Below are 22,502 nucleotides of genomic sequence, written 5' to 3'. Positions count from 1 at the left end.
TCATACTGAATTCTAATTGACTTCTTTAGTCTGGATTTTACTAATTCATAAAATCTAAGAATCTAAAGTTTATCTTTGTTGTGCTGATTAAATGAAGACTTATCAGTGTCTGGGGGAGTATTTATAATGCTATTTAATAGACCAAAACTCTTTTAGTGTTTCAAAGACTAGTTTCCCTGCAGTTGACAAGCAAACTCCTAGTTAAAACAGCTCCACTAAGGGGCTGCTTGCTTACCTTATTCTAGGTATTACTGTGCCTGTGAGTCATTAAGTGGCACTTTTAAAAATAATTTTATAATGTAGAGTTTTCTCTACCTTGTATTTATTTTCACTAAATAAATATGAGTTCCTAGTATTGAATGAGAACAATCTAAGTGGCTCAGTAGGTTAAAATCATGTGAATGTATTTAATAGGCTATGTTTTTCTAGTTAAAAGATTTAATGCCTTTGAGCCAATGTTTCTTTGTAGATGTTGATGAGTGTGAGCGGCATCCGTGTGGAAACGGAACTTGTAAAAACACTGTTGGATCCTATAACTGTCTCTGCTATCCAGGGTTTGAACTCACTCATAACAATGATTGCCTGGGTAAGTGCTTAGTCAGACTGTCTTTTGCTGCTTCTGTTTCATTTAACACAATATACCAAAATAAAAAATAAAACCGAAGAATAAGTAAATATTTGTATTATTAAAATTGCAAATGTTTGCCAAAAGATATGTGTATCGTTGCCTAATTTCTAGTTAACTAAACCCTTAGTATTGGCATAAATAATCACAAAACATTGTGCTGTTTTGAGTACTTCTGTCAATCAACCAATCAATTCAGGGGAGAAGACCATACAGGTAATAGTAAATGTATTGGGACTGCTCTATGGTTTGGGGTTATTGTTACCTCTTTGATAGGATCAAAGACCTGTCATTGTTTCAGCCTTATTGCAAGTACTTAACGTTATCCATTCTTGATTTATATTCAAATACTGACAGTCTCAAACTTAACAACATGTTGTGTGTTGAAGCCTCTGTCAACATTTGAAGCTTTTGTCAGCTTTTGAAACCAGGGATTCCTTGCCCATAGAAACAGCACGTGGGCCCTGGCTGGTTGGCACAGTGGATAGAGCCTCGGCCCAGCATATGGACTCAGTGGATAGAGCCTCAGCCTAGCATATGGACATCCTGGGTTTGATTCCCAGTCAAGGCACACAAGAGAAACGACCACCTGCTTCTCTTCCCTTCTCTTTCCCCCTTCTCTGTCTCTTCCTACCTCACAGCCAGTGGCTCGGTTGGTCTGAGCATAGCCTTAGGTGCTAAAAATAGCTGGGTTGATCCGAGCATCAGCCCTAGATGGGGGGGTGTTGCCAGGTAGATCCCAGACAGGATGCATATACGAATCTGTCTCACTATCTCCTTACCTCTCAATTAAAAAAGGAAAGAAAATAAATAGCATGTGTTAATGAGGTTTCCCTATCAGCCCCCACAAGCCTGTTTGATCTCTGTCACCAGTTTTATATTTTTAACAGAAAATAAAACTGTCTACTCTGTGTAGCAGAGGATATTCACCTTTGCCCTTAACAGACATTGATTGAAATAACAATTGCTAGAGAGCAGGGAAGATGCCTGTATTAGGTGAGGAGATAGTAAGAGAAATGACAACCAGCATTGATAGGACTTTTTACTTATTATATGTCAGGCACTATGCTGATACTTTAAAACAGTATCTCTTAATTCCCATGACCCTAAGATATATGAGAGTAACTCAGGTTCAAATTATGGGACCATCACAGCTCAAATCTATTTCCTAATTTAATCCAACATATGTTCCTTGCAGTGTTATTTTTCACAATTCTTCAACTAGGAAAAATTTTTAGAGTTAATTGGACATTGTATCCAATTACCACTGTCTTGTTTATAGTTTCTCAAACGCTTTATAAAGCCACTGAGAACTAAAGATACAGGCATGGCTTTGATCGAAATGCAATCTTCAAACAACCCGGAAAGTTAGTCCAGTGCAGTCAACCCTAAGCTTAACTGAAAACCTCACACTGAACATATATTTTTTGAAATTCTGTATTCTGTGAGAAAGACATATCAGCAGTTTCTAGAGTCTTTTTAATGTAATTTTTCTATGTTTAATATACTCCATTATCTGTCCTTTGAATTTATGTAGTCAGCCTATCTCCAGGTGAGGTCACTTACGGACTATGCAGTGAAGTTAAATTTATATATCCTTCTACCTCTGAAAAAAGAAATACTTTTTCAATTGAAAGAAATGGAAAGTTTCACCTGAAACGTTCAACTTTTATTTGGTTTTAAATTTCTGAGTTATATTAATATCAAAAATGTGCTCTTGTGGTTGAACTACAGTTGGGCTCTATGTGACCTTATAAGTCACATGATACTTATGACATAAGCCTTTTCTCTGTGTTGAGAAATTGCAGTATAGGGTTTTTGTACACCTAGGGTTTCTGTACCAATAAATGTGCTTTTAAGTAGCAACTTGTAGTGCTATATACATGTGACTGCTCTATCTGAAAAGCTAACCAACTCCTCCTGTTTGCTCACAGACATAGATGAGTGCAGTTCCTTTTTTGGTCAGGTGTGCAGAAATGGACGGTGTTTTAATGAAATTGGCTCCTTCAAGTGTTTATGTAATGAAGGTTATGAACTTACTCCAGATGGCAAGAACTGTATAGGTAAGTATCTAAATAATAAACAGTCTTTATGGTGTTTTGTTTTGTAAATGACATCCCCCCTCCATTCCTACTTAAGGACTTATTCACGTTTCATTTAATCATCTGATCACATGATCAAGTTAAGATATCATGGGAAATATTCCTTATAAATAATGAACCAATAATTGGAAATGACTCATGTGTAGTGTTTTTATCAGGATAGAGCTTGAAGTTATTCATGTCTCAGTCAAAGTAGACAAAGAAACCAAAACAAGGAGTTTAGCTTCTTGTCCAATAAGTAATACCCAAGATGTGAAAAGAGCATCTCAGGGTGTGTTTGTCCATAGTGACCTGGCAGATCAGAGGGCCCAAGCTGAATTTGTGTTAATATCACTTGGCAACAACTGTCTCACATTTGAATAATTTTTCTCTTCTTTATCTTTAAAGATACTAATGAGTGTGTAGCCCTTCCCGGCTCTTGTTCTCCTGGTACCTGTCAGAATTTGGAGGGATCCTTCAGGTGCATCTGTCCCCCGGGATATGAAGTAAAGAGTGAGAACTGCATTGGTAAGGCTAACATTTATTCTGTGTCCCCGAGCTGTTCAGTGTAATAAGACCTGGTGCAGTGTCTATGGAAGTCTGCTAACTCCAAACCACTGCAAGCATGCTGACCCAAGGAGTTAAACATACAGCTGCCTACATCTGTCTTATTGAATCATCACAAATGATTTGAAGTTAGAGTGGTGGGAATACAGAATTTAGGGATGTGGGATTTTTCATTAACAGAAGTCTTATACTAGTAAAAGAATATTCAGTGTACTAGATCTAATCTTTTTTTACAAATGCCAACAGAGACTTTCTACTGAATTTTTAAGTGGGTCTACAAAAATTGTAATCTTTGGCAACCAAATTTTTAAAGGCTATTAAAGGTGTCCAGAGTCCTAGAAATGTGAAGCAGAAAATCTTGACAGTGCTATTGAGACATTTCTTTTTCCTTGGAAGGCCTCATGTCAAAACAGAAAATATTAATCCATTTGTCATAACAGATGTTTTTCTATTGAAATTCTTCCAGCTTACAAGAACATTGTAACCACATCACAAGTGGGTCCCAGAATTTCCTGGTGGATATAATGAAGGCTGACCTTTTTACAGTTACTTTATTTCACTTTTATACAAATTATTTTCTACAGTCTTGTTGAAATTCAGAAGCACCAGAATCTTACAGGGATTGCTAAGGTTTTGTTTTGGGGTTTTTTTGCCTTTGAGTTATTCACTTTTTCAGAATATTCCATGTAGCTCTACTGTTTACATTCAAGAGACATATAGACAGAATTGAAGGAAACAATTTACTTTATCAAATTTCACTACTTTTCAGACCATATAATTACATCTAATGGATATTCCTCGTCATTCCAATTTGGTCTTTATATCTTTTCCCTCTTCTTTCTGATTTATATAGTTCATTATAAGACTGTCTAGGGCTGTTAATACGTAAAGGTAATAAATAATAATAGAAACCCTTTAGTAAGAAATTTATTGAGATATTTAAGATCCTTTTTATTTTCTTTATCCATATTTAATTCCAGTCCTTCAGTATCCCTGTGGCCCATCCCTTTGTGGGGCAATAACAGTAGCAGTGTGTCATTCATTAGGACAGAAATATAAATACATACGCTTCTTTGTGTCAAAAGATTTAGCTACCTTTTCTTTTAGTGAAAAACATCTGTGATTCAATTACATTTAATTATACTTGAGAAGTATTTTTACTTCCTTCACTGTTAGCAATGCCACTATTTTGCTTCTCTGAAAAATTTGTTTTTAGTTAACTTACATCACTAAAAGAATATTTTCTTCAGACCAGAATCTCTTCTACTGATTTTTCCCAGAAGAAATACTTCCTGAAATAATTATAATATATACACAAACTCACAACCAAACACATATGTTTACATGTGTATACTCACGCACAAATCTATTCCAACATACAATGGACATTACAGTGAATATGCACCTTTCAGGTGCTGGAATACAGTCCTTGCCTTCAGGGAGCTTACTGCCTAACAAAAAAAGGCATATTTGTAGTTAACCCTGTTTTATAAAGATGGAGAGACACTATACTGGAGGTATGTTCAGGATGTGGGAGCAGAGTGAGAGGCTGTGGATAAGGACGGTAGTGGTGACAGATGACCTGTCAAGGAAGCTCATCACAAAGCATTGTTGACATTCGAAGTGGCTCTTAAATATTAGATAGGACTTTACTAAAGAGAGAAAGGAACAGAACAGAGGTGGCCATTTGAAGACACAGGTAACACAAGTGTCATAAAGGGCATCGAATGACCGGCTCGGAAGATTGAACTTGGTCCTGCAGACTGTGTGAAGCATGACAGGTTTTTTTCAGGAAGGATGGAATATAGTTCACTCATGAAAACCCTGCAGAGAGAAATTGAGAACATAGTATGTGCCAGACATTCTGCTAGACTAAGCTGTGTGGGAATCAGTGATTCAGACAGACAGACAGACAGACAGACATGTCCTCGTGGAGCTTGCATTCTAATGTGCCTGGAATTTTATAATATTTCTTCATGTAGTTAAAATAACCCATTAAATAATCACCTCCAATGAAAAAAAGCCAAACGTCATTGGTAAGGAATTCTTTTTTTTTTTTTTATTTTAAAGAACCATTCTGGGGTAAGGTGGGAATGATAAAATTCTCAACACATGTCTTGAGCCCTTCCAGTTCCATGGGCACAGATTATCAAACAGAGGTTTTGGAAAGACAGCCCTGGTGGCAGTTTGAAGAGCAGAGAGTGAGATGCTGCAGTCAGTTAGGAGATTTAAAGTAATCCCAGGGGCAAATGATACTGTGTTTGAAGGTCCAGAGGAGCAGAATTGATAGGCCTCCTGCTCCTTGCACATGCAGGTTAAAAGGTCAGGGTGAGGACTTAAGGAAACTCCAGGATCCCAGCTTAGGCTGTGGAGAGGAGCACCAGAGAAGGGGAGCCGTCAAGCTTGCAGCCCGTGTAGGACGTTGAATTGGTCATGTCAGGAAGGCAGGTGGATGTGCGTATATACACCATCAAGTGCAGGGAGCTAGAAATTGACTTGGGAGTCTGGGACACACGGTTCGTTGCAACTGGATAGAATCTGATTTTTAAGCAAGAACAGTTTACTTTTAAAGAATAAGTAAAATATTTACATCAGGTAATCTTTTGTTTCAGATTAAATATGCAATGGCTAGTTGACTGTTATAGTATGAACAAATCATTTCTTTTGAATATCAAACAGTGTACTGGTGTGATTAAAGTAACAAATCCTGCTGGTTCTGCAGATATAAATGAATGTGATGAAGATCCCAACATCTGTCTGTTTGGTTCCTGCACCAATACTCCTGGGGGCTTCCAGTGCATCTGCCCCCCTGGCTTTGTGTTGTCTGACAATGGACGGAGGTGCTTTGGTAAGCTTTGAAATGACTTCTCAGGCATAATTCACCATTGGGAACTTCAAAGTTAGACGGTAAACCATCATACTAATATTTGTCACTACAAAGTACACGTCTATGGCAAATACATCGTGTAAGTTAAAAATGTTGCTTTACTCTCATTTTGTTGTTGGCATAGATCTGTTTGTGCAATCATATATGAATTGTTTTTGATGTGGTTTAACCAAAAGTTACCACCATTGGTTTTTGTAGGCAACAACGTAATGGTGGAAAAAGAGATCTGAAAATCATTTTAATATTGAGCATAATTTCTCAAACTTCCCGGGCACACTATAAAAATATTTTAATCATTTTAAATAATTAAATAAAATTTTATGGATAAGTCAACTGAAATTGGCAAATGAAATAATCAGTTGAAGATTTCCAGACCTTTTTATTTCAATTTTTCCATTGATTTGAGAGAGAGGGAAAGGGAAGGAGAGAGTGAGAAAGAAAGAGAGAGAGAGAGAGAGAGAGAGAGAAGCATAAACTAGTTGTTTCATTTAGTTGTCCCATTTAGTTGTGCACTCACTGATTGCTTCTTGTATATGCCCTGACAGCGGATCGAACCCACAACCTACAGTAGTGCGTGGGTCAACACTATCCACTGAGCCACCCAGTCAGGGCCCAGACCTGTCTTTGAACTGCTAGTCTAATCTGCAGGTGTTCAGCCCATGAGAAAGTTCTGTCAGAAACAACTCTATACAAATGATTGCGTCTTTTGAAATGACCAGTAAGGAGGCTGTGATTCTGTTTTCCTAAATAGATACTCGCCAGAGCTTCTGCTTCACTAACTTTGAAAATGGAAAGTGTTCCGTCCCCAAAGCTTTCAACACCACAAAGGCCAAGTGTTGCTGCAGTAAGATGCCAGGAGAGGGCTGGGGGGACCCCTGTGAGCTGTGTCCCAAAGATGATGAAGGTGAGAGCACGGCCTGAAACACCACTTGGCACTGGTTGGGAAATCTTTGTTAGAAGGAGGTTTGACTACATAATTGAGGAACATTGTGAAGGAGAAATTACCCCCTCACATATAAACTTGAATGGTTCAGTGAGCAACCTAATCTGAGGGACTGCTTTCAACTTCTGTCTTCAGTGTGCGTGAGCACAAGTAGTTACTCCGTTATTTCATCACCCCCCTCCCAAGGTTGGTATTACTTGCTTTCAAAGAAAATTTGAAAGGTGCAAGGAGAGGATGAAAGTCATAGTCCAGATTGCTGAGGGAGGTCCCATGTAGGTATTGTATTACCATCTGGGTTCTCAGGATTTTCTGTGAGAAGCTGAGTCAGCACAATGGCCGTTTGCCGGAAGAGACCAAGAGCCTGCAGGTCTTGTTGGCCCAGCTGATTGTAAGGTAGTTCTCAGCAGGCTCAGAATTGGCTTGGCCTCTAGGTTAGCAGTGGCTTCTGTGTGTAGTGGGCAGACAGGGCTCTTTAGCTGCTCAGTAATAAACAAGAAAACAGATAGAACCAGAAGCCCTCGGTAGGTGACACCCTGGAACAAGCTAGGCAAGCTCAGGTGGCCTCCTCTAAGTATGCTCAGGGCTGCTTTTGAAATTATTCATAAAAAATAAGATAAAAGGCTCTAACTAAAAAATAGCTTTGTAGTGAAAAAATAGGTTTAATTCACGTAAATTCTGTATCAGTTTTTAAGTTCTCTGGTAGTTGAGCCTCTTCAATAATGGAGATTTGTATTTTTTTTCTCTGTAGTTGCATTCCAGGATCTGTGTCCTTATGGCCATGGAACTGTTCCTAGTCTCCATGATACCCGTGAAGGTGTGGTTTGATATATTTTACTCTATATATAGTCTTCTTCTATATGAATATTATATTATACATTTATTTTTGTAAGTCATGCTAATTTTACTTTATAATATCTGGTGTATTGTATTTAGTGTACATATACAATATTTATTATAGATCACGTGCATTACATTTATTATAAAACTTTGTTGTGGTAGATGAAATACATATTACCCTAGTTTAAGAAATGTTTATATGTTTTAGACATTTTAAGTCTTTAGAACTAGAAATACACAGCTTTGACATATCTTTTTATATGAAGAAGTTCATGGGCAATTCTGTGTTTTAGATGTCAATGAATGTCTTGAAAGCCCAGGCATTTGTTCAAATGGTCAGTGTATCAATACAGATGGGTCTTTTCGCTGTGAATGCCCAATGGGTTACAACCTTGATTACACTGGAGTCCGCTGCGTGGGTGAGTGTTGACTCCTCATTACTGAAAGTTTTATGTCTCATATTCAGCAAAAGGTTTCTCAGGCACCATGGGTGGTGGTGGGATTTGCAAAGCCAGAATGAGTAGCTAGTAACTGCTCTTTCTTCTCCCATCCTACATTTTCCAGTAGGCCTGGTTTATGTGAAGATGGAGAGAGTTGCCCAACCTCTCTGCCTTCAACCAAAATATACAAACTCTGATGTGTCTAGAGATTTACAATTGCCAAAACCACTAACTGGAAAAGAGATCCAATTTAGTTTATGACTTTCCACGCCTGCTCTTGCAGCAGAAGACCACAGCCCTCGCTGGGTGTGTGAGTTTTAGGGCAAACACAGCTGTCTGGGGGCTCAGAGCCCTGCGCACTTGATCCTCCACTGTCCTCTGCACTTCACAAAGGCCGACCAGCCAAGACCAAGGGGGGCGGGGGGCTAGAGTCAGGTGTGCCCTACACAGATCCTGGAAATGTGGCAGGGCCAGGTGAATAGTCATGGGTGTCCTTCGGCTACTAAAACTTCTCCAAATTGTATGACACTTTCTTATTCTTTTCCAGATACCGACGAATGTTCAATTGGCAATCCGTGTGGAAATGGTACATGCACCAATGTTATTGGGAGTTTTGAATGCAATTGCAATGAAGGCTTTGAGCCAGGGCCCATGATGAATTGTGAAGGCAAGTGATTCTTATCACTTCTTTCTGATGTACAGAGGGATTTTTAATGTCTCAGCTTTTGTTCTGATTTTCAAATGATGATTAGATTCATCACAAATAGATATATGTATATATTTCTTTTTTTTTTTTTTTTTTTTTTAATTCAGTGAGCATAGTTACAGTAGCTACTTTAATGCCCTTGTCTGATAATTCCAGCATCTGGGTCATCTCAGAGTTGACATCCATTGACTTGTCTTTTCCCATGAGACTGGGACACATTTTTCTGGTTTCCTCCTTATGTTGGTTCATTCTGGATCGTACTCTGGCTATTGTGAATGTTGTCTTCTGGAATCAGTTACATTACTTCTAAGAATGTGGATGCTGTTGTCTTCGCAGGCAGTTAACTTGGACGGAAATGAAAGCAGACTCAGGCCTGTGGAAGGCAGTGCTTCAGATTTCAGTTCTGCTCTTTAAACCTCAGTGTCTGGCCTCTCTGGTTTTCCCCACACAGCCGTGGTTAAGTCAGCTTCTTGGGCTGGCTTGATGCAAAAGAAAAAAAAGTGTGCTCTGTCTCTGGTCTTGGCGTTTCTGGCCCCTCAGTCCTCAGCAGCCTGGTTCCCCCGAGGCTCCCTCCACAGGTGCTGAGAGTCTCCGTCGCAGCGTCAGCGTCCAGGTGCTGCCACAGCCAGGGCTGGGTGACTTCAGGAAAACAAACTGGGAGCTTATTCCTTGCTGGTTGTTTGCTGAGTTTCAACTCATCTCTAAAAAGTACTTTAGGTAGTTTTTTTTCTTTCTTTTTTTTTTTTTTTTTTTTTTTTTTTTTTTTTTTTTTTAGCGTTTATAGTCATTACTTATTGGAAGGTGAGCGTATTAGGTATCCAGTTCCACATATCAGAAGTGGAAGTTAATTATTCCATTGCTTTCTGTATAACTGCCAAATAAAGACATCAGTGTTCATCTAAACAAATAATTAGAGCCCTAGGCTGAGCACATGGCTGCCTGTTTCTTTGCTCAGATATCAACGAGTGTGCCCAGAACCCTCTGCTGTGCGCTTTCCGCTGCATGAACACCTTTGGGTCCTATGAATGCACCTGCCCGATCGGCTACGCCCTCCGGGAAGACCAGAAGATGTGCAAGGGTGAGGCTCCAGGCTGCAGAGTCCTTTGAACTCCACCTGCCATGGTGGAGATGTGTATTCATGATTTTCTGTTTCTCAGCTGTCCTCTTCAGAGCTTTACAGAAATGTTTATGACAGCATTTTGCTGGTAGATTCTTATACCCAGATAACAGGACACTTGATGGTTTGTTCAGTCCCCTCAAAGAGAAGATGGGTTGAGGAGCTCAGCAATTGTCACACCCTGGAGCTCACAGGTTGCCCTTTCCTGGGCTTCTTACCAGTAGGACCAGTGCTGAAACGTATAAATCTAGAATGCATCTGAAAAAGAGGGAACACCTCTTTCCTCTGTCACACATATGAGTACATTTTCAGACCCCCAAAACCGAAACTATGACTTAAAAGTACTAAACAGTAGTCTGTTCCTGAGAATTTCCTATTTCTGTTTCCTATTCAATGTATTTCATAGACCTGGATGAATGCGCTGAGGGACTCCATGACTGTGAATCTAGAGGCATGATGTGTAAGAATCTGATCGGCACCTTCATGTGCATCTGCCCGCCCGGGATGACCCGCCGGCCCGATGGCGAGGGCTGCGTCGGTAAGGCTGGAGGCGATGCCGTCGCTTGTCTGATACTTCTGCTCCAAGACAGATTTATGGCCCTGTTCCCAAATCATCCCAACCGCAAACCAGCAGTTTCTTTTCCAGCTGTTTCAAGTCTGTGCTAGACTTCCTCCATCTCAGGGTCCATGCCAGTATAACAGGTTCTGGGTAGTGCAGTGGCGGTTACGCCTGTCCCAGAGCACATGCCCCCTTCTTTCTTCTAATTATATATCCTGTCATCTAAAGCACTAAAGTTAGAAGCGGAGGAAACTCCTTGAAACAATAATGTTCATAGAGCAAAATACAAGTGTGATTTAATGTTCTCTTTCTCTCTCTCTCTCTTTACTCACTGTATGAGTGAGGAGAGTACAGAGGCAGGTCATCTCTGGAACCCTGTTACAGGCAGGGCATCTCTGGGACCCTGGCTGTAGTTTTAACATATCTGAACTTCAGTTCATTCATCTCTAAAGAGAGGAGGTAGGGATGGGGCTCTCAGACGACTCTGGAGTTTAAAATGCTATGATTTTACCATGCAAGCCAAAGTCCCGGGCCATGTCAGCTGGTCATGGCCACGGTGTCTGTTCCGTCACACTTCTTCCCCGAGTGTTGTCACCTGGGACACGGTGGCCCACGGCAGAGTCTTTCTCTTCCTTGAGAATAGGGGGCTCCACCTCCTTTAATTAACAACCTAGTCTCCCTTCTAACCTCTGATACCTAGAAAAATGGGGGTATTTTTGGAGGAACATTTGAAGATTACTAATAATATTTTATATTGGGAAAAAAGATTTCTTTAAAATGACTCTATTATTAGTGACTGCCCAGTGCTATAAGCTAGATAGAGTAGAGGGTGTATACAGGTGGACACTCGGGTCCCTTTGGGAGACGGAAACGTTCTAAAACTAGTTTGCAATGATTGCACAACACTGTAGTTTACTAAGAATCATTGAATCACACATGTAAAACATGCAAATTATATGGCATCTAAATTATACCTCAATAAAGCTGTTTAAAAAGTGGATCTCCTGCAGGAGAAGAAATACAGGGATGTTCACCACAGTTTTGCTTGTATTAACAACAACAACAAAATAAGAAACACCCTAAATGCCCATCATAGGAGCATAGCTAAATAAATGTGGCCTGTCTGTGCTACTAAATGCCATATGTAGTTAAAAGGAATAGCATGTATATGTGTCCTCAGATAGAACTGTAAACAGAGTTACAGAACAATATATACAATGTATCATATTTTGAAGAAAATTATAAATAATACTATATGTTTTCTGTAGTATGTTTCTGTATATGAATATGAAAGCAAGTAAATAGATATAAAAAATACTTGATAAAATAAACCCCCATTCATAGCAGGAGTTACTTCCAGGGAAGATTTTGAGATTGGGGAGAGGTTTCTGGTCTGAAGTGAATTTAACCTTATCTGAGTGAATTCCTGAATTATATGTGTAACATAAAATTAATTTTAAATGTACACAACATCCCATCAGGTTATGATTCTATTTCATAATTTTTTAATCTATCAGATATTTCATTCAGATACACTACTTAATAAAGTTAAAAATAGATTACATCAGGGGCTTAGTTATACAGGGCTTTAAAAAAAAACAGTATTCTTCCAGCCAGGTGGCTCTGGATAAAGAGTTGTCCCAGCACACTGAGGTTACAGGTTTGATACCCAGTCAGAGCACATATGAGAAGTAATCAGTGAGTGCACAAGTAAATGGAACAACTGAGTGGAGCACCTAGTTGATGCCTCTCTCTCACACACCCCTTTCCTCTTTCTCTCTCCCTTCTTTCCTCTCTCCCTCTCTCCCTCTCTCTTTCTTTCTCCCTCTCCTCCCTTTCTTTCTCTCTCCCTCCCTTCCTTTCTCCCTCACTCTCTTTCTCTGTCTCTCAAATCAATGGAAAAAGAAACAAACACTATTCTTCCAAGACATGAAAATTCAGAATATAGACCTAGATTCCTAAGCCATGTTTGTAGAATAATGTGTTCCTCAAAACCTACCACAAGGCCCTGGCCGGTTGGCTCAGTGGTAGAGCGTCGGCCTGGCGTGCGGAGGACCCGGATTCGATTCCCGGCCAGGGCACATAGGAGAAGCGCCCATTTGCTTCTCCACCCCTCCGCCACGCTTTCCTCTCTGTCTCTCTCTTCCCCTCCCGCAGCCAAGGCTCCATTGGAGCAAAGATGGCCCGGGCGCTGGGGATGGCTCCTTGGCCTCTGCCCCAGGCGCTAGAGTGGCTCTGGTCCCAGCAGAGCGATGCCCCGGAGGGGCAGAGCATCGCCCCCTGGTGGGCAGAGTGTCGCCCTGGTGGGCATGCCGGGTGGATCCCGGTTGGGCGCATGTGGGAGTCTGTCTGACTGTCTCTCCCCGTTTCCAGCTTCAGAAAAATACAAAAGAAAAAAAAAACCTACCACAGAGCAAATGCCAATGCCAACATGTATGGAAGACATTGTTAACCACCCTGTTTTCTTATTGTACATGAGATTTATTTTCACTTCCTTCTTTTTTTTATTTACTTGATTATGCATGTGTGTTTGAATTTCATCTGGCTAACATACTTAGAAATGTGTTTTACTTTCTATGCACAGAAATTTCTTATTTTTCTAATTAGCTGAATTTTACACTACACTGTTACTACATTAACATGTGTGTTTCCTGGGAAGGAGGTGGTAGCCATTGTGATCACATTAAGAACCCAGGTTTCTTCTCGACCTGGATCTATTATAAATGAGCTGAGTGACTTAAAAGTGACTTCATTCTCTGTAAATCAGTTTTTTTATCTATACAATAAGAAACTATAATTTGGGCAGGAGAAGGTGTCTGCTCTGGCTCTAATACCCTATAGTACTTTGAACTTACTTTCTCAAAAATAAAAAGACCTGGGTAGCATTATACATTGGTAATAGTTTTATGTTAATAGATACTACAAAAGATATATGGTCCAAGACTTTTTTTTTTTTTTTTTTTAATATTTCTGAAGCTGGAAACAGGGAGAGACAGTCAGACAGACTCCCGCATGCGCCCGACCAGGATCCACCTGGCACGCCCACCATGGGGCGACGCTCTGCCCACCAGGGGGCGATGCTCTGCCCATCCTGGGAGTCGCCATGTTGCGACCAGAGCCACTCTAGCGCCTGGGGCGGAGGCCACAGAGCCATCCCCAGCGCCCGGGCCATCTTTGCTCCAGTGGAGCCTTGGCTGCGGGAGGGGAAGAGAGAGACAGAGAGGAAAGCGCGGCAGAGGGGTGGAGAAGCAAATGGGCGCTTCTCCTGTGTGCCCTGGCCGGGAATCGAACCTGGGTCCTCCGCACGCTAGGCCGACGCTCTACCACTGAGCCAACCGGCCAGGGCCCAAGACTTTTCTGATCCTCAAGCTTTTCATGATATTGTCAATCACCAGAAACGTTTTGTAAGAGAAGTTTCATTTTATTCAGACATGTTTTTAGAATTAGAAATTTCATAGTAAATAGCCAAAATATATATTACTATAAATAAAAGTATTTACAAATGTCAGAATAAAAGATACAGCCACCAAAAACAAAAAAAAATGGTAAGAATACTGAATGCAATGAAATTGGAATCCAACAAAACTACCCCAATTAGAGTTATGCAGAAGATCTAAAACTCTGTAAAGGAAACTGTAAACTTAGAAATGGAAATTTGACTATATAATATATTATGCCCTGGTTATTATTTTTTAAATAAAAAAAATAAGTGAAAAGTCTAATAGAAAAATTTTACTAAGATTATGAAATGTTCATAAAATGCCAACAGAATATTTTTGGAGATTGATTAACATTATATAAGTGTAATTGAGGAGAAGCCTTCATTTTACAGATGATGAAATAAAAATGTATTACTTCACTCCTATTTCCTGAAGACTTTAAAACTACATCAGGGGAGGGAGAGAACTGTCTTAGATTAAGTGAAGAAGTGGTCACTACTACAGGCTCTGAAAAATATCCTTGAAATAATATAAAATTTCAAACGAAAACAGAGATGTTCAGTGGCATATTTTTCTTTAGGCTTTGGAAGAATACAGGTCTCTAAAAGTAACTGTCCTAATTTAAAAAGTTCATTGGACAGTCTCTGATTTGAAGATAAAGCACACAGAAGTAGGGACTTCTCTGGCAGCAGTCCAGTTCTCCTGCAGTGTCAAAAGACCCAGAAGTGAAAGAGAGCCCACAGTGACAGTCTCAGACTTAGAGAACTTCGCCCAGACCCACAGGGACCTCCTAAGGTATGTGAAAGCCAGAGTATACATGTCCCAAGGACAGCGAGCATGACAGATTTCATACAACAAACTGGAACTGAAACTGCTAATTATGCCCAGTTCAGCACTGGCGATCTTCTCTTACACTGTTTTCCAGCAAACAGCTGAACTGGAGAAAATTGTTCAAAGACAAATAATTACCATACACGAGACTACAACTAATGCATATATACTAGGGTGGGGGTGGGGAGAGAGAATGGAAAATAAATAAGAAATAGATAAAGATGCCTCAGAAAACAAAAGAGTTTAGAAAAATGGTTTTAGTAACCCTTAAGAGATATCATTAAAATTCAAATAGAAAGAAGAGATTGATAAAGAACATAAAACAACACCAAGAGATAATGGTCCAGAAGAGCTTAGGAAAGAAAAGAATCTACCATAGAAATCAATTTCACATTAGAATAAAAAGTAAAAAGGATTGGCAACACAATCAGCAATGTGGATATGATCGTGATCAATAAGATGACAGAGTAGAAGACAAAATCAATGTCAGTATAAATGAAGCCCCTGGGGGGAAAAAATTGATCAAATAAAACAGGAAAAAATATTTAAATATAGTTGAGCATTTATAAAAGAAATTTTGTAGAAAGCATTTAAATCTGCATATCAAAAGAGCACGCTGCTCTATGGAAAACTGTTGCAGAACAGTCATTCATTTATTCAGTTATTTATTGAACATCTGGCTGTGTTTGTGGTTCTGGGGATATCATCATAAACTAAAAGGACAGGTTTTTCCCCTTTCCCCCCACCCCACCCTGAAGTGGTGTATGTTATAGTCAGTGAGAAGCAGTCATCAGACAAGTAAATAATCAACATGGTAATTTCATATAGTAGGATGGTAAATACTTTTTTAAAAAAAAATAAGGTTTAACCATTGAGTGGGACTACTTTAGAAGACACTCTTAAGGAAAGCTTCTCAGATGAGGTGACCTTTGAGCTGGGAACTAGAAAAGGAAAATAAGGAAACAGCAAGAGCAAGTCCCCTGAGGCAGAATGAAATCCAGTGTCGCTGAAGAGTGGCATGAGGTGAAGTCCAAAGGTAAAGAGCTGGTTTGATGCCAAGGGCAGTGCAGCAGAGTGACTCGGGGTATGTGCCCTGAAGAGCGATGGTGAGTGTGGAAAATCTAGTTTCATATCTACTAGATCGTGACCCACGGCAGGGTGGCTTCCCTGTGTGCCTCAGATTTCGCATCTGAAAACAAATAGGAATGATGAGATCACTTCCCTCGGAAGATTGTTAGAAGGATTACATTAGGGAATTCGTGGAAAAATCCTTAGAACAGTGCTTGAAAAAAAGTAAAATTTCAAGTGCTAGTTTTTATTATTTTTTACTTACCTTTTGTAAGATCTCTGGTTGGCTGTAGATAATGCACTGTAAGGGTGTAGGAGCAGAAGCAGGATTCATTTAGGTGGATATTTTAACCCTCTAGGTGAGAGACAAAGGAGGCTCAGATAAAAGCCATAGCAGTCTAGAAATGGAGTGAAATGGACAGATTCAGAATATACTTTGGAGATAATCAACAGAACTAGCTGATGAATTGATTGGATGTGGTGAATGAAGGAAGAGGTATAAAAGATGAATCCTGGGACTCTTACTGGAGTAATTGATTGGATAAAGCTACTATTAACTGATAAGAAGACTGGAAAAAATTAGGTGTGATTAGAATCACCAAAGAATAAAGTTCTCTCTTGACCATGTTAACTGTCAGATATGTATTAGCTTTCCAGTGGTAACACTGAGTAGGCCATAGCTATCAATTGCTGGCAAATGAATAGTGTTTTAAAAAATCATAAGATTGGATGAGAACACTGAGAGAGAACATTGAAAGTGGAAGAAGTAATGACTGAGCTCTGGGTACCACAATGTTTAGAGTGATTAAAAATATTTAGGCCTGACCAGGTGACCAGGTGTTGGCACAATGATAGAGCATTGGACTGGGATGCAGAGGACCCAGGTTCAAAACCCCAATGTTGCCAACTTGAGCATGGGCTCACCAGCTTCAGTGCAGGGTCGCTGGCTTTAAGCATGGGATCATAGGCATGACCCCATGGTCACTGACTTGAGCCCAAAGGTTGCTGACTTGAAGCCCAAGGTCACTGGCTGAGCCCAGGGTCACTTGCTCTGCTATAGACCCCTGGTCAAGGCACACATGAGAAAGCAATCAATGAACAACTAAGGAGCTGCAACAAAAAATTGATGCTTCTCATCTCCCTCTCTTCCTGTCTGTCTGTCCCTATCAGTCCCTCTCTCTGTCTCTGTCACTAGATAGATAGATAGATAGATAGACAGATAGATAGATAGACAGATAGATTTAGAAGACTAAAAATAAGTAGCCAGCAAGATAGGAAGCTCTCCAGGTCATTATGAAACCATGAGTTGCAAGAATGGATTAATTCAAACTCTTAGAGAATAGTTACTGTGTATAATGCTGCTGTGATACAGAATAAGATACAGACAGAGAAATAATAATGAGATGTGGTGACCTCTTCAGGAATAGTTTCCATGTTGGAGTAGAGCATGTGAGTTATGAAAAGAATCACAGATTAAGAAGTAGAACCACAGAAGACCCCAAATATCCAGCACAATCTTGGAAAGAAGAACAAAGCTGGAGGTGTGATACTTTCTGATTCAAACTATATTTCAGCTATCGTGATCAAAATCTTATGGTGTCGGCATAAAAACAGACACACAGATCAGTTTCTGTGAGAATAAAGAGCCCAGAAATAAACACATGCATATATGGTCAATTAATTTTTGACAGAGGAGCCAAGAATATACTGTAGGGAAAAGAAGTCTCTACAATAGTTGTGCTGGGAAAACTGGACAGCCACATGCAAAAGAATGAAACTGGGCCACTCTCTTACACCGTACAGAAAAATCAACTTCAAATTATACACTAGACGGTAAGACCTAAAACCATAAAACTTCTAGACTACAACTTGGGAAGTAAGCTCCTTGGCTTTGGTCTTGGCAATGATTTTAACACCAAAAACAAAAGCAAAAATAAGCAAGTGGGATTATATCAAATTGAAAAGCTTCTCAGAAAAAGAAACCACCGATAAAATGGAAAGATAACTTATCAAATGGGAGAGAATATTTGCAAACCACGGAACTGGTAAGGGCTTAATATCCAAAATATGCAAGAAACTCAAACTCAATAGCAAGTCATCATCATCTTCATCAGCAGCAGCAGCAGCATCACCGTCAGATTTTAAAATGGGCAAAGGACCTGAATAGACATTTTCCCTCAAAAACTACGATGGTGGACAGATATGTGAAAAGCTGCTCAAAATTATTAATCATGAGGTTAGTGGGGAAAAAAGACATATAGTGAGATACCAACTTATACTTGTTAGGATGGCTACTATAAAAAAGATAAGTGATGGCCCTGGCTGGTTGGCTCAGTGGTAGAGCGTTGGCCTGGCGTGCAGGAGTCCCAGGTTTGAATCCTGGCCAGGGCACACAGAAGAGCACCCATCTGCTTCTCCGCCCCTCCCCCTCTCCTTCCTCTCTGTCTCTCTCTTCCCCTCCTGCAGCCAAGGCTCCATTGGAGCAAAGATGGCCCAGGCGCTGAGGATGGCTCCATGGCCTCTGCCTCAGGTGCTAGAATGGCTCTGGTCACAACAGAGCAACGCCCCAGATGGGCAGAGCATCACCCCTGGTAGGCATGCCAGGTGGATCCCGGTCGGGCGCATGCGGGAGTCTGTCCGACTGCCTCCCTGTTTCCAACTTCAGAAAAATACACACACAAAAAAGTGATAACAAGCACTGACGAGGATGTGGAGAAAGAGGACCCCTGTGCACTGTACCTTGTACACTGCTGGTGAAAATGTACACTGGTGCAGCTACTGTGTATGTTCCTCAAAAAATTAAAAATAGAACTACCATATGATTTAGCAATTCCACTTCTGGGTATATATCTAATGAAAACAAAACCATTTTCTCAAAAAGATACCTGTACTTTCATATTCATTGTATGATTATTTACAATACTCAAGGTATAGGAACATTCTAAGTGTCTGGATGAATGGGTCAAAAATATGTACTTACATGTATATGATATATGTGTATATATGTATATGATATATATGTATATATGTGTGTATATACATATATACACATTGTATATATAATAAAATATTATTCAACCTTTAAAATAAGGAGAATTATATTTATGAAATAAATATAAAGGAATTTTTAGAGGATAAAAAGAATAAAAATAATGAAACCCTGTGATTTGCAGTGACATGGGTGAACCTGGAGGGCATTATGCTAAGTGAAATAAGCCAGGGAAAGACAAATACTGTGTAGCATCATGTATATGTCAAGTCTTTAAAAGAAAAAAAGTTGAACTCACAGAAGCAGAATAAAAAAAAATGGTTTCCTAGAGGCGGGGTTGAAGAAATAAGGACAGGTTGGTAAAAAGGCACAAATGTGCAGTTATAAGATGAATAAAGTCTGAGGATCTAATGGTGGTTGTAGTTGGTGACACTGCAATATGTAGTTGAAATTTGCTAAGAGAGTAGAACTTAAATATTTTCATACCAATAAAAGGAAGTATGTGAGTTGATAGATGTGTCAACTCTATGGGAAGAATTCTTGCACCAGGTATGTGTATCGTGCTGTACACTTTAATTATCTCACAATTTCATTTTGTCCATTATACCTCAATAAAGCTAGAGTAAAATAAAGTGGGAGTCTGAGAACTGAGCAGAAGAAAAAAAGAAATTTTGCCCTAAAGGGAACAAAAATGTGACAGTAGTTTTAGGGGTAATATGTTATTGAGAGAGTTTTGTTTGTTTAAACCAGGGGTCCCCAAACTTTTTACACAGGGGGCCAGTTCACTGTCCCTCAGACCCTTGGAGGGCCAGACTATAAAAAAAACTATGAACAAATCTCTATGCACACTGCACATATCTTATTTTAAAGTAAAAAAAAAAAACAAAATGGGAACAAATACAATATTTAAAATAAATAACAAGTAAATTTAAATCAACAAACTGACCAGTATTTCAATGGGAAATATGGGCCTGCTTCTGGCTAATGAAATGGTCAATGTGCTCCTCTCACTGACCACCAATGAAAGAGGTGCCCCTTCCAGAAGTGCGGCGGGGACCGGATAAATGGCCTCAGGGGGCCGCATGCGGCCTGCGGGCCGTAGTTTGGGGACCCCTGGTTTAAATCATACTGTTCATTGAAAAAGAATTGTGAAGTCTGGAAGGTAATCCAGAGCACAAGTTTAAGGCCTTTGAGAAAAAACAGAGATACTTCAGGTGTTGAAAAAGGACGAAAGCTTGAAAGTGAGGGCACAGACAGGTGGTTTATAGTGGGGACATGAAGTTGTTCTTAATGTGTGATAGTCATTTTAGAAAATGGGAGTGTGGGCGTACTACTAGTAAGTATAGTAGGATTGTCAAGGGAGTGGTAGTACCCATCTGAGAGTAGAGTCTTGAATTCAAGTGAGACCTGTCCTGGTTGTTTTTCTCTAGTCTGTCCTGCTGCTCTGGATTAGGCACACAGTTTAGGCAGATGGAAGGGGGCACAGATAAGAGTAACAGATGGTGAAATGATCGGGCATTGGAAATCCTGAAATTGTCAAAGCATAGAAAATGGAATAATGGAAATAAAAATTCTATGGATGGCACAATATCATACTAAGATACTACACCCTAGTGCCCTGATCGGCAAACTGAGGCTCGAGATCCACATGCAGCTCTTTGCCCCTTGAGTGTGGCTCTTCCACAAAATACCACGTGTGGTGCTACCTCGATAAGGAATGTACCTACCTATATAGTTTAAGTTTAAAAAATTTGGCTCTCAAAAGAAATTTCAATCGTTGCACTGTTGAGATTTGGTGACTAGTGAGTTTGCCGACCACTGCCCTAGTGGATTTACAAATTTCAAGAGAAAAGGGGGGGGGGGGAAGAAAGGAAAGAAAGGGAAGGGGGAAAGGGAAGGGGAAGGGGAAGGGGAAAAGAAAAGCAAAAAAAGAGGAAGAGAGGGAGGGAGGGAGGAAAGAAGGGAGGAAGGAAAGAAGGAAGGAAAATGAATTTTGTTGGCTGTAGGCAACAAGGCAGAAAAAGAAATTACTGTAAGGCAGAAAAAAATTAGTGTACTCTTTTTCAAGTTCTCTCAGTAATTCTCAATGCCAGTGATAGCAAAGCAAAAGCAATCTAAGATTTTGAAGCACATCTGTTGTCTTTCAAGTATAAAAACCATATTATACATTATCAAACAGAGAGGAATTCAGATAGTATATCTAACAAAAGCTCTTTTTGGGAAAAAAACAATTCAAACAAATAAAATAAAAATCAAAATAAAAGTGAGTGAAGGATAAGATTAAATCAAGGAGGCAGACCTTGAACCCTCGGATTTTAGAAATAACAGACATACAATTATTTAAATCTGTAAGTTAGCTCAACACTTTTACATATACTTTAAATTTTCCATAAGAAGTTTTTCTTTTCCCAAAAGGGAAAGAATATCTATACAAACATATATCATGAGGAATTTCAGAACACTAAGAGCAAAATGTAAATCCTTAAAATGTAAATCTTTCTTTCTCCAGAAGAAGAGAAAAACCAGATTTCTAGTAAAACTAGATAAAAGGAAACAATGGAAAAATCCTTTCAAAACATTCTAAGGGAAAGTGCTTTTGCACTGAAATTCTATATTCAGTCCTGGTGAGAAAACAAATAAAATAGTTAGAAATGTGTTTTAGAATATTTACCACCCCTGTACCATCTCTGAAATAACCAAGCAATAAAAACTAATATATTTTTTAATTAATTCAGGAGGAAGTAGTAGTATACATGAAGCAATGGTGAGCCGAGAAACCAGTAAAGCTCATCATCTGGTTTACATAGATGCTCATAGTATATAAAAAAATAGAAGAAACCCAAATTCCTATATCACATCAATATGACAGGTCCTACAGGGAGAGAGCAGAAAGAAGGAAACTCAGGCCAACGTGCTTGTTTTTGCCAAAAGCAAAATTGGCAGATGATTGAGAGAAAAGTACTTATTAAGAGTATATACTGAAGTTGTTTCGTGGCTACCAATGAAAGAACAGAAAGAAGATGATAACTTCCACACATGAGTTGGGGATGTGAGGAAGGCGTAGAAAACTAGACTGATTTAAGAAACATTGAGAGAAGGAGCAATAAACTGTGCTAAAGAAAATAATACGAAGTGGCAGGTAAGAATCCAAACATATCAGTAATCATAATAGATATAAATAGTTGAAATTGCTGATAAACAATAAATTATACTTCTAAAAATTCTTTTTAAATCCAGGTTGGTGCTTTTTACAAGAAATGTGCCAAATCAAAATGTGAGAGAGGCTGAAAACAAAGGAATGGGACTAGACATTCAAGGCAATTGCTAATAAAAAGAAAGCACATGTAAAGTATATAAATACCAATAAATTGAAGATTAAAAATTATAGAGTTTAAAGATGAGTAATTTAGCA

The 22,502-nt window shown here is 39.4% G+C and overlaps 1 protein-coding gene across 1 annotated transcript in view; it reads left to right on the top strand.

Annotated features, from left to right (window-relative positions):
- The window catches only part of FBN2 (fibrillin 2), a 286,570-nt gene that overhangs the window by 242,897 nt on the left and 21,171 nt on the right, over window positions 1-22,502 (top strand). Inside the window, exons 46-55 of the mRNA XM_066276820.1 lie at window positions 470-586; window positions 2,560-2,688; window positions 3,115-3,234; window positions 5,996-6,121; window positions 6,912-7,064; window positions 7,852-7,917; window positions 8,234-8,359; window positions 8,928-9,047; window positions 10,042-10,164; window positions 10,610-10,741. Of these exons, the coding sequence (XP_066132917.1) occupies window positions 470-586; window positions 2,560-2,688; window positions 3,115-3,234; window positions 5,996-6,121; window positions 6,912-7,064; window positions 7,852-7,917; window positions 8,234-8,359; window positions 8,928-9,047; window positions 10,042-10,164; window positions 10,610-10,741 (1,212 nt within the window). The remainder of the gene's footprint in view (window positions 1-469; window positions 587-2,559; window positions 2,689-3,114; window positions 3,235-5,995; window positions 6,122-6,911; window positions 7,065-7,851; window positions 7,918-8,233; window positions 8,360-8,927; window positions 9,048-10,041; window positions 10,165-10,609; window positions 10,742-22,502) is intronic.

The sequence above is a fragment of the Saccopteryx bilineata genome, chromosome 4 (assembly GCF_036850765.1).
Source record: "Saccopteryx bilineata isolate mSacBil1 chromosome 4, mSacBil1_pri_phased_curated, whole genome shotgun sequence".
Taxonomy (NCBI): Eukaryota; Metazoa; Chordata; class Mammalia; order Chiroptera; family Emballonuridae; genus Saccopteryx; species Saccopteryx bilineata.
This window is presented reverse-complemented; position numbering and strand designations above follow the sequence as displayed.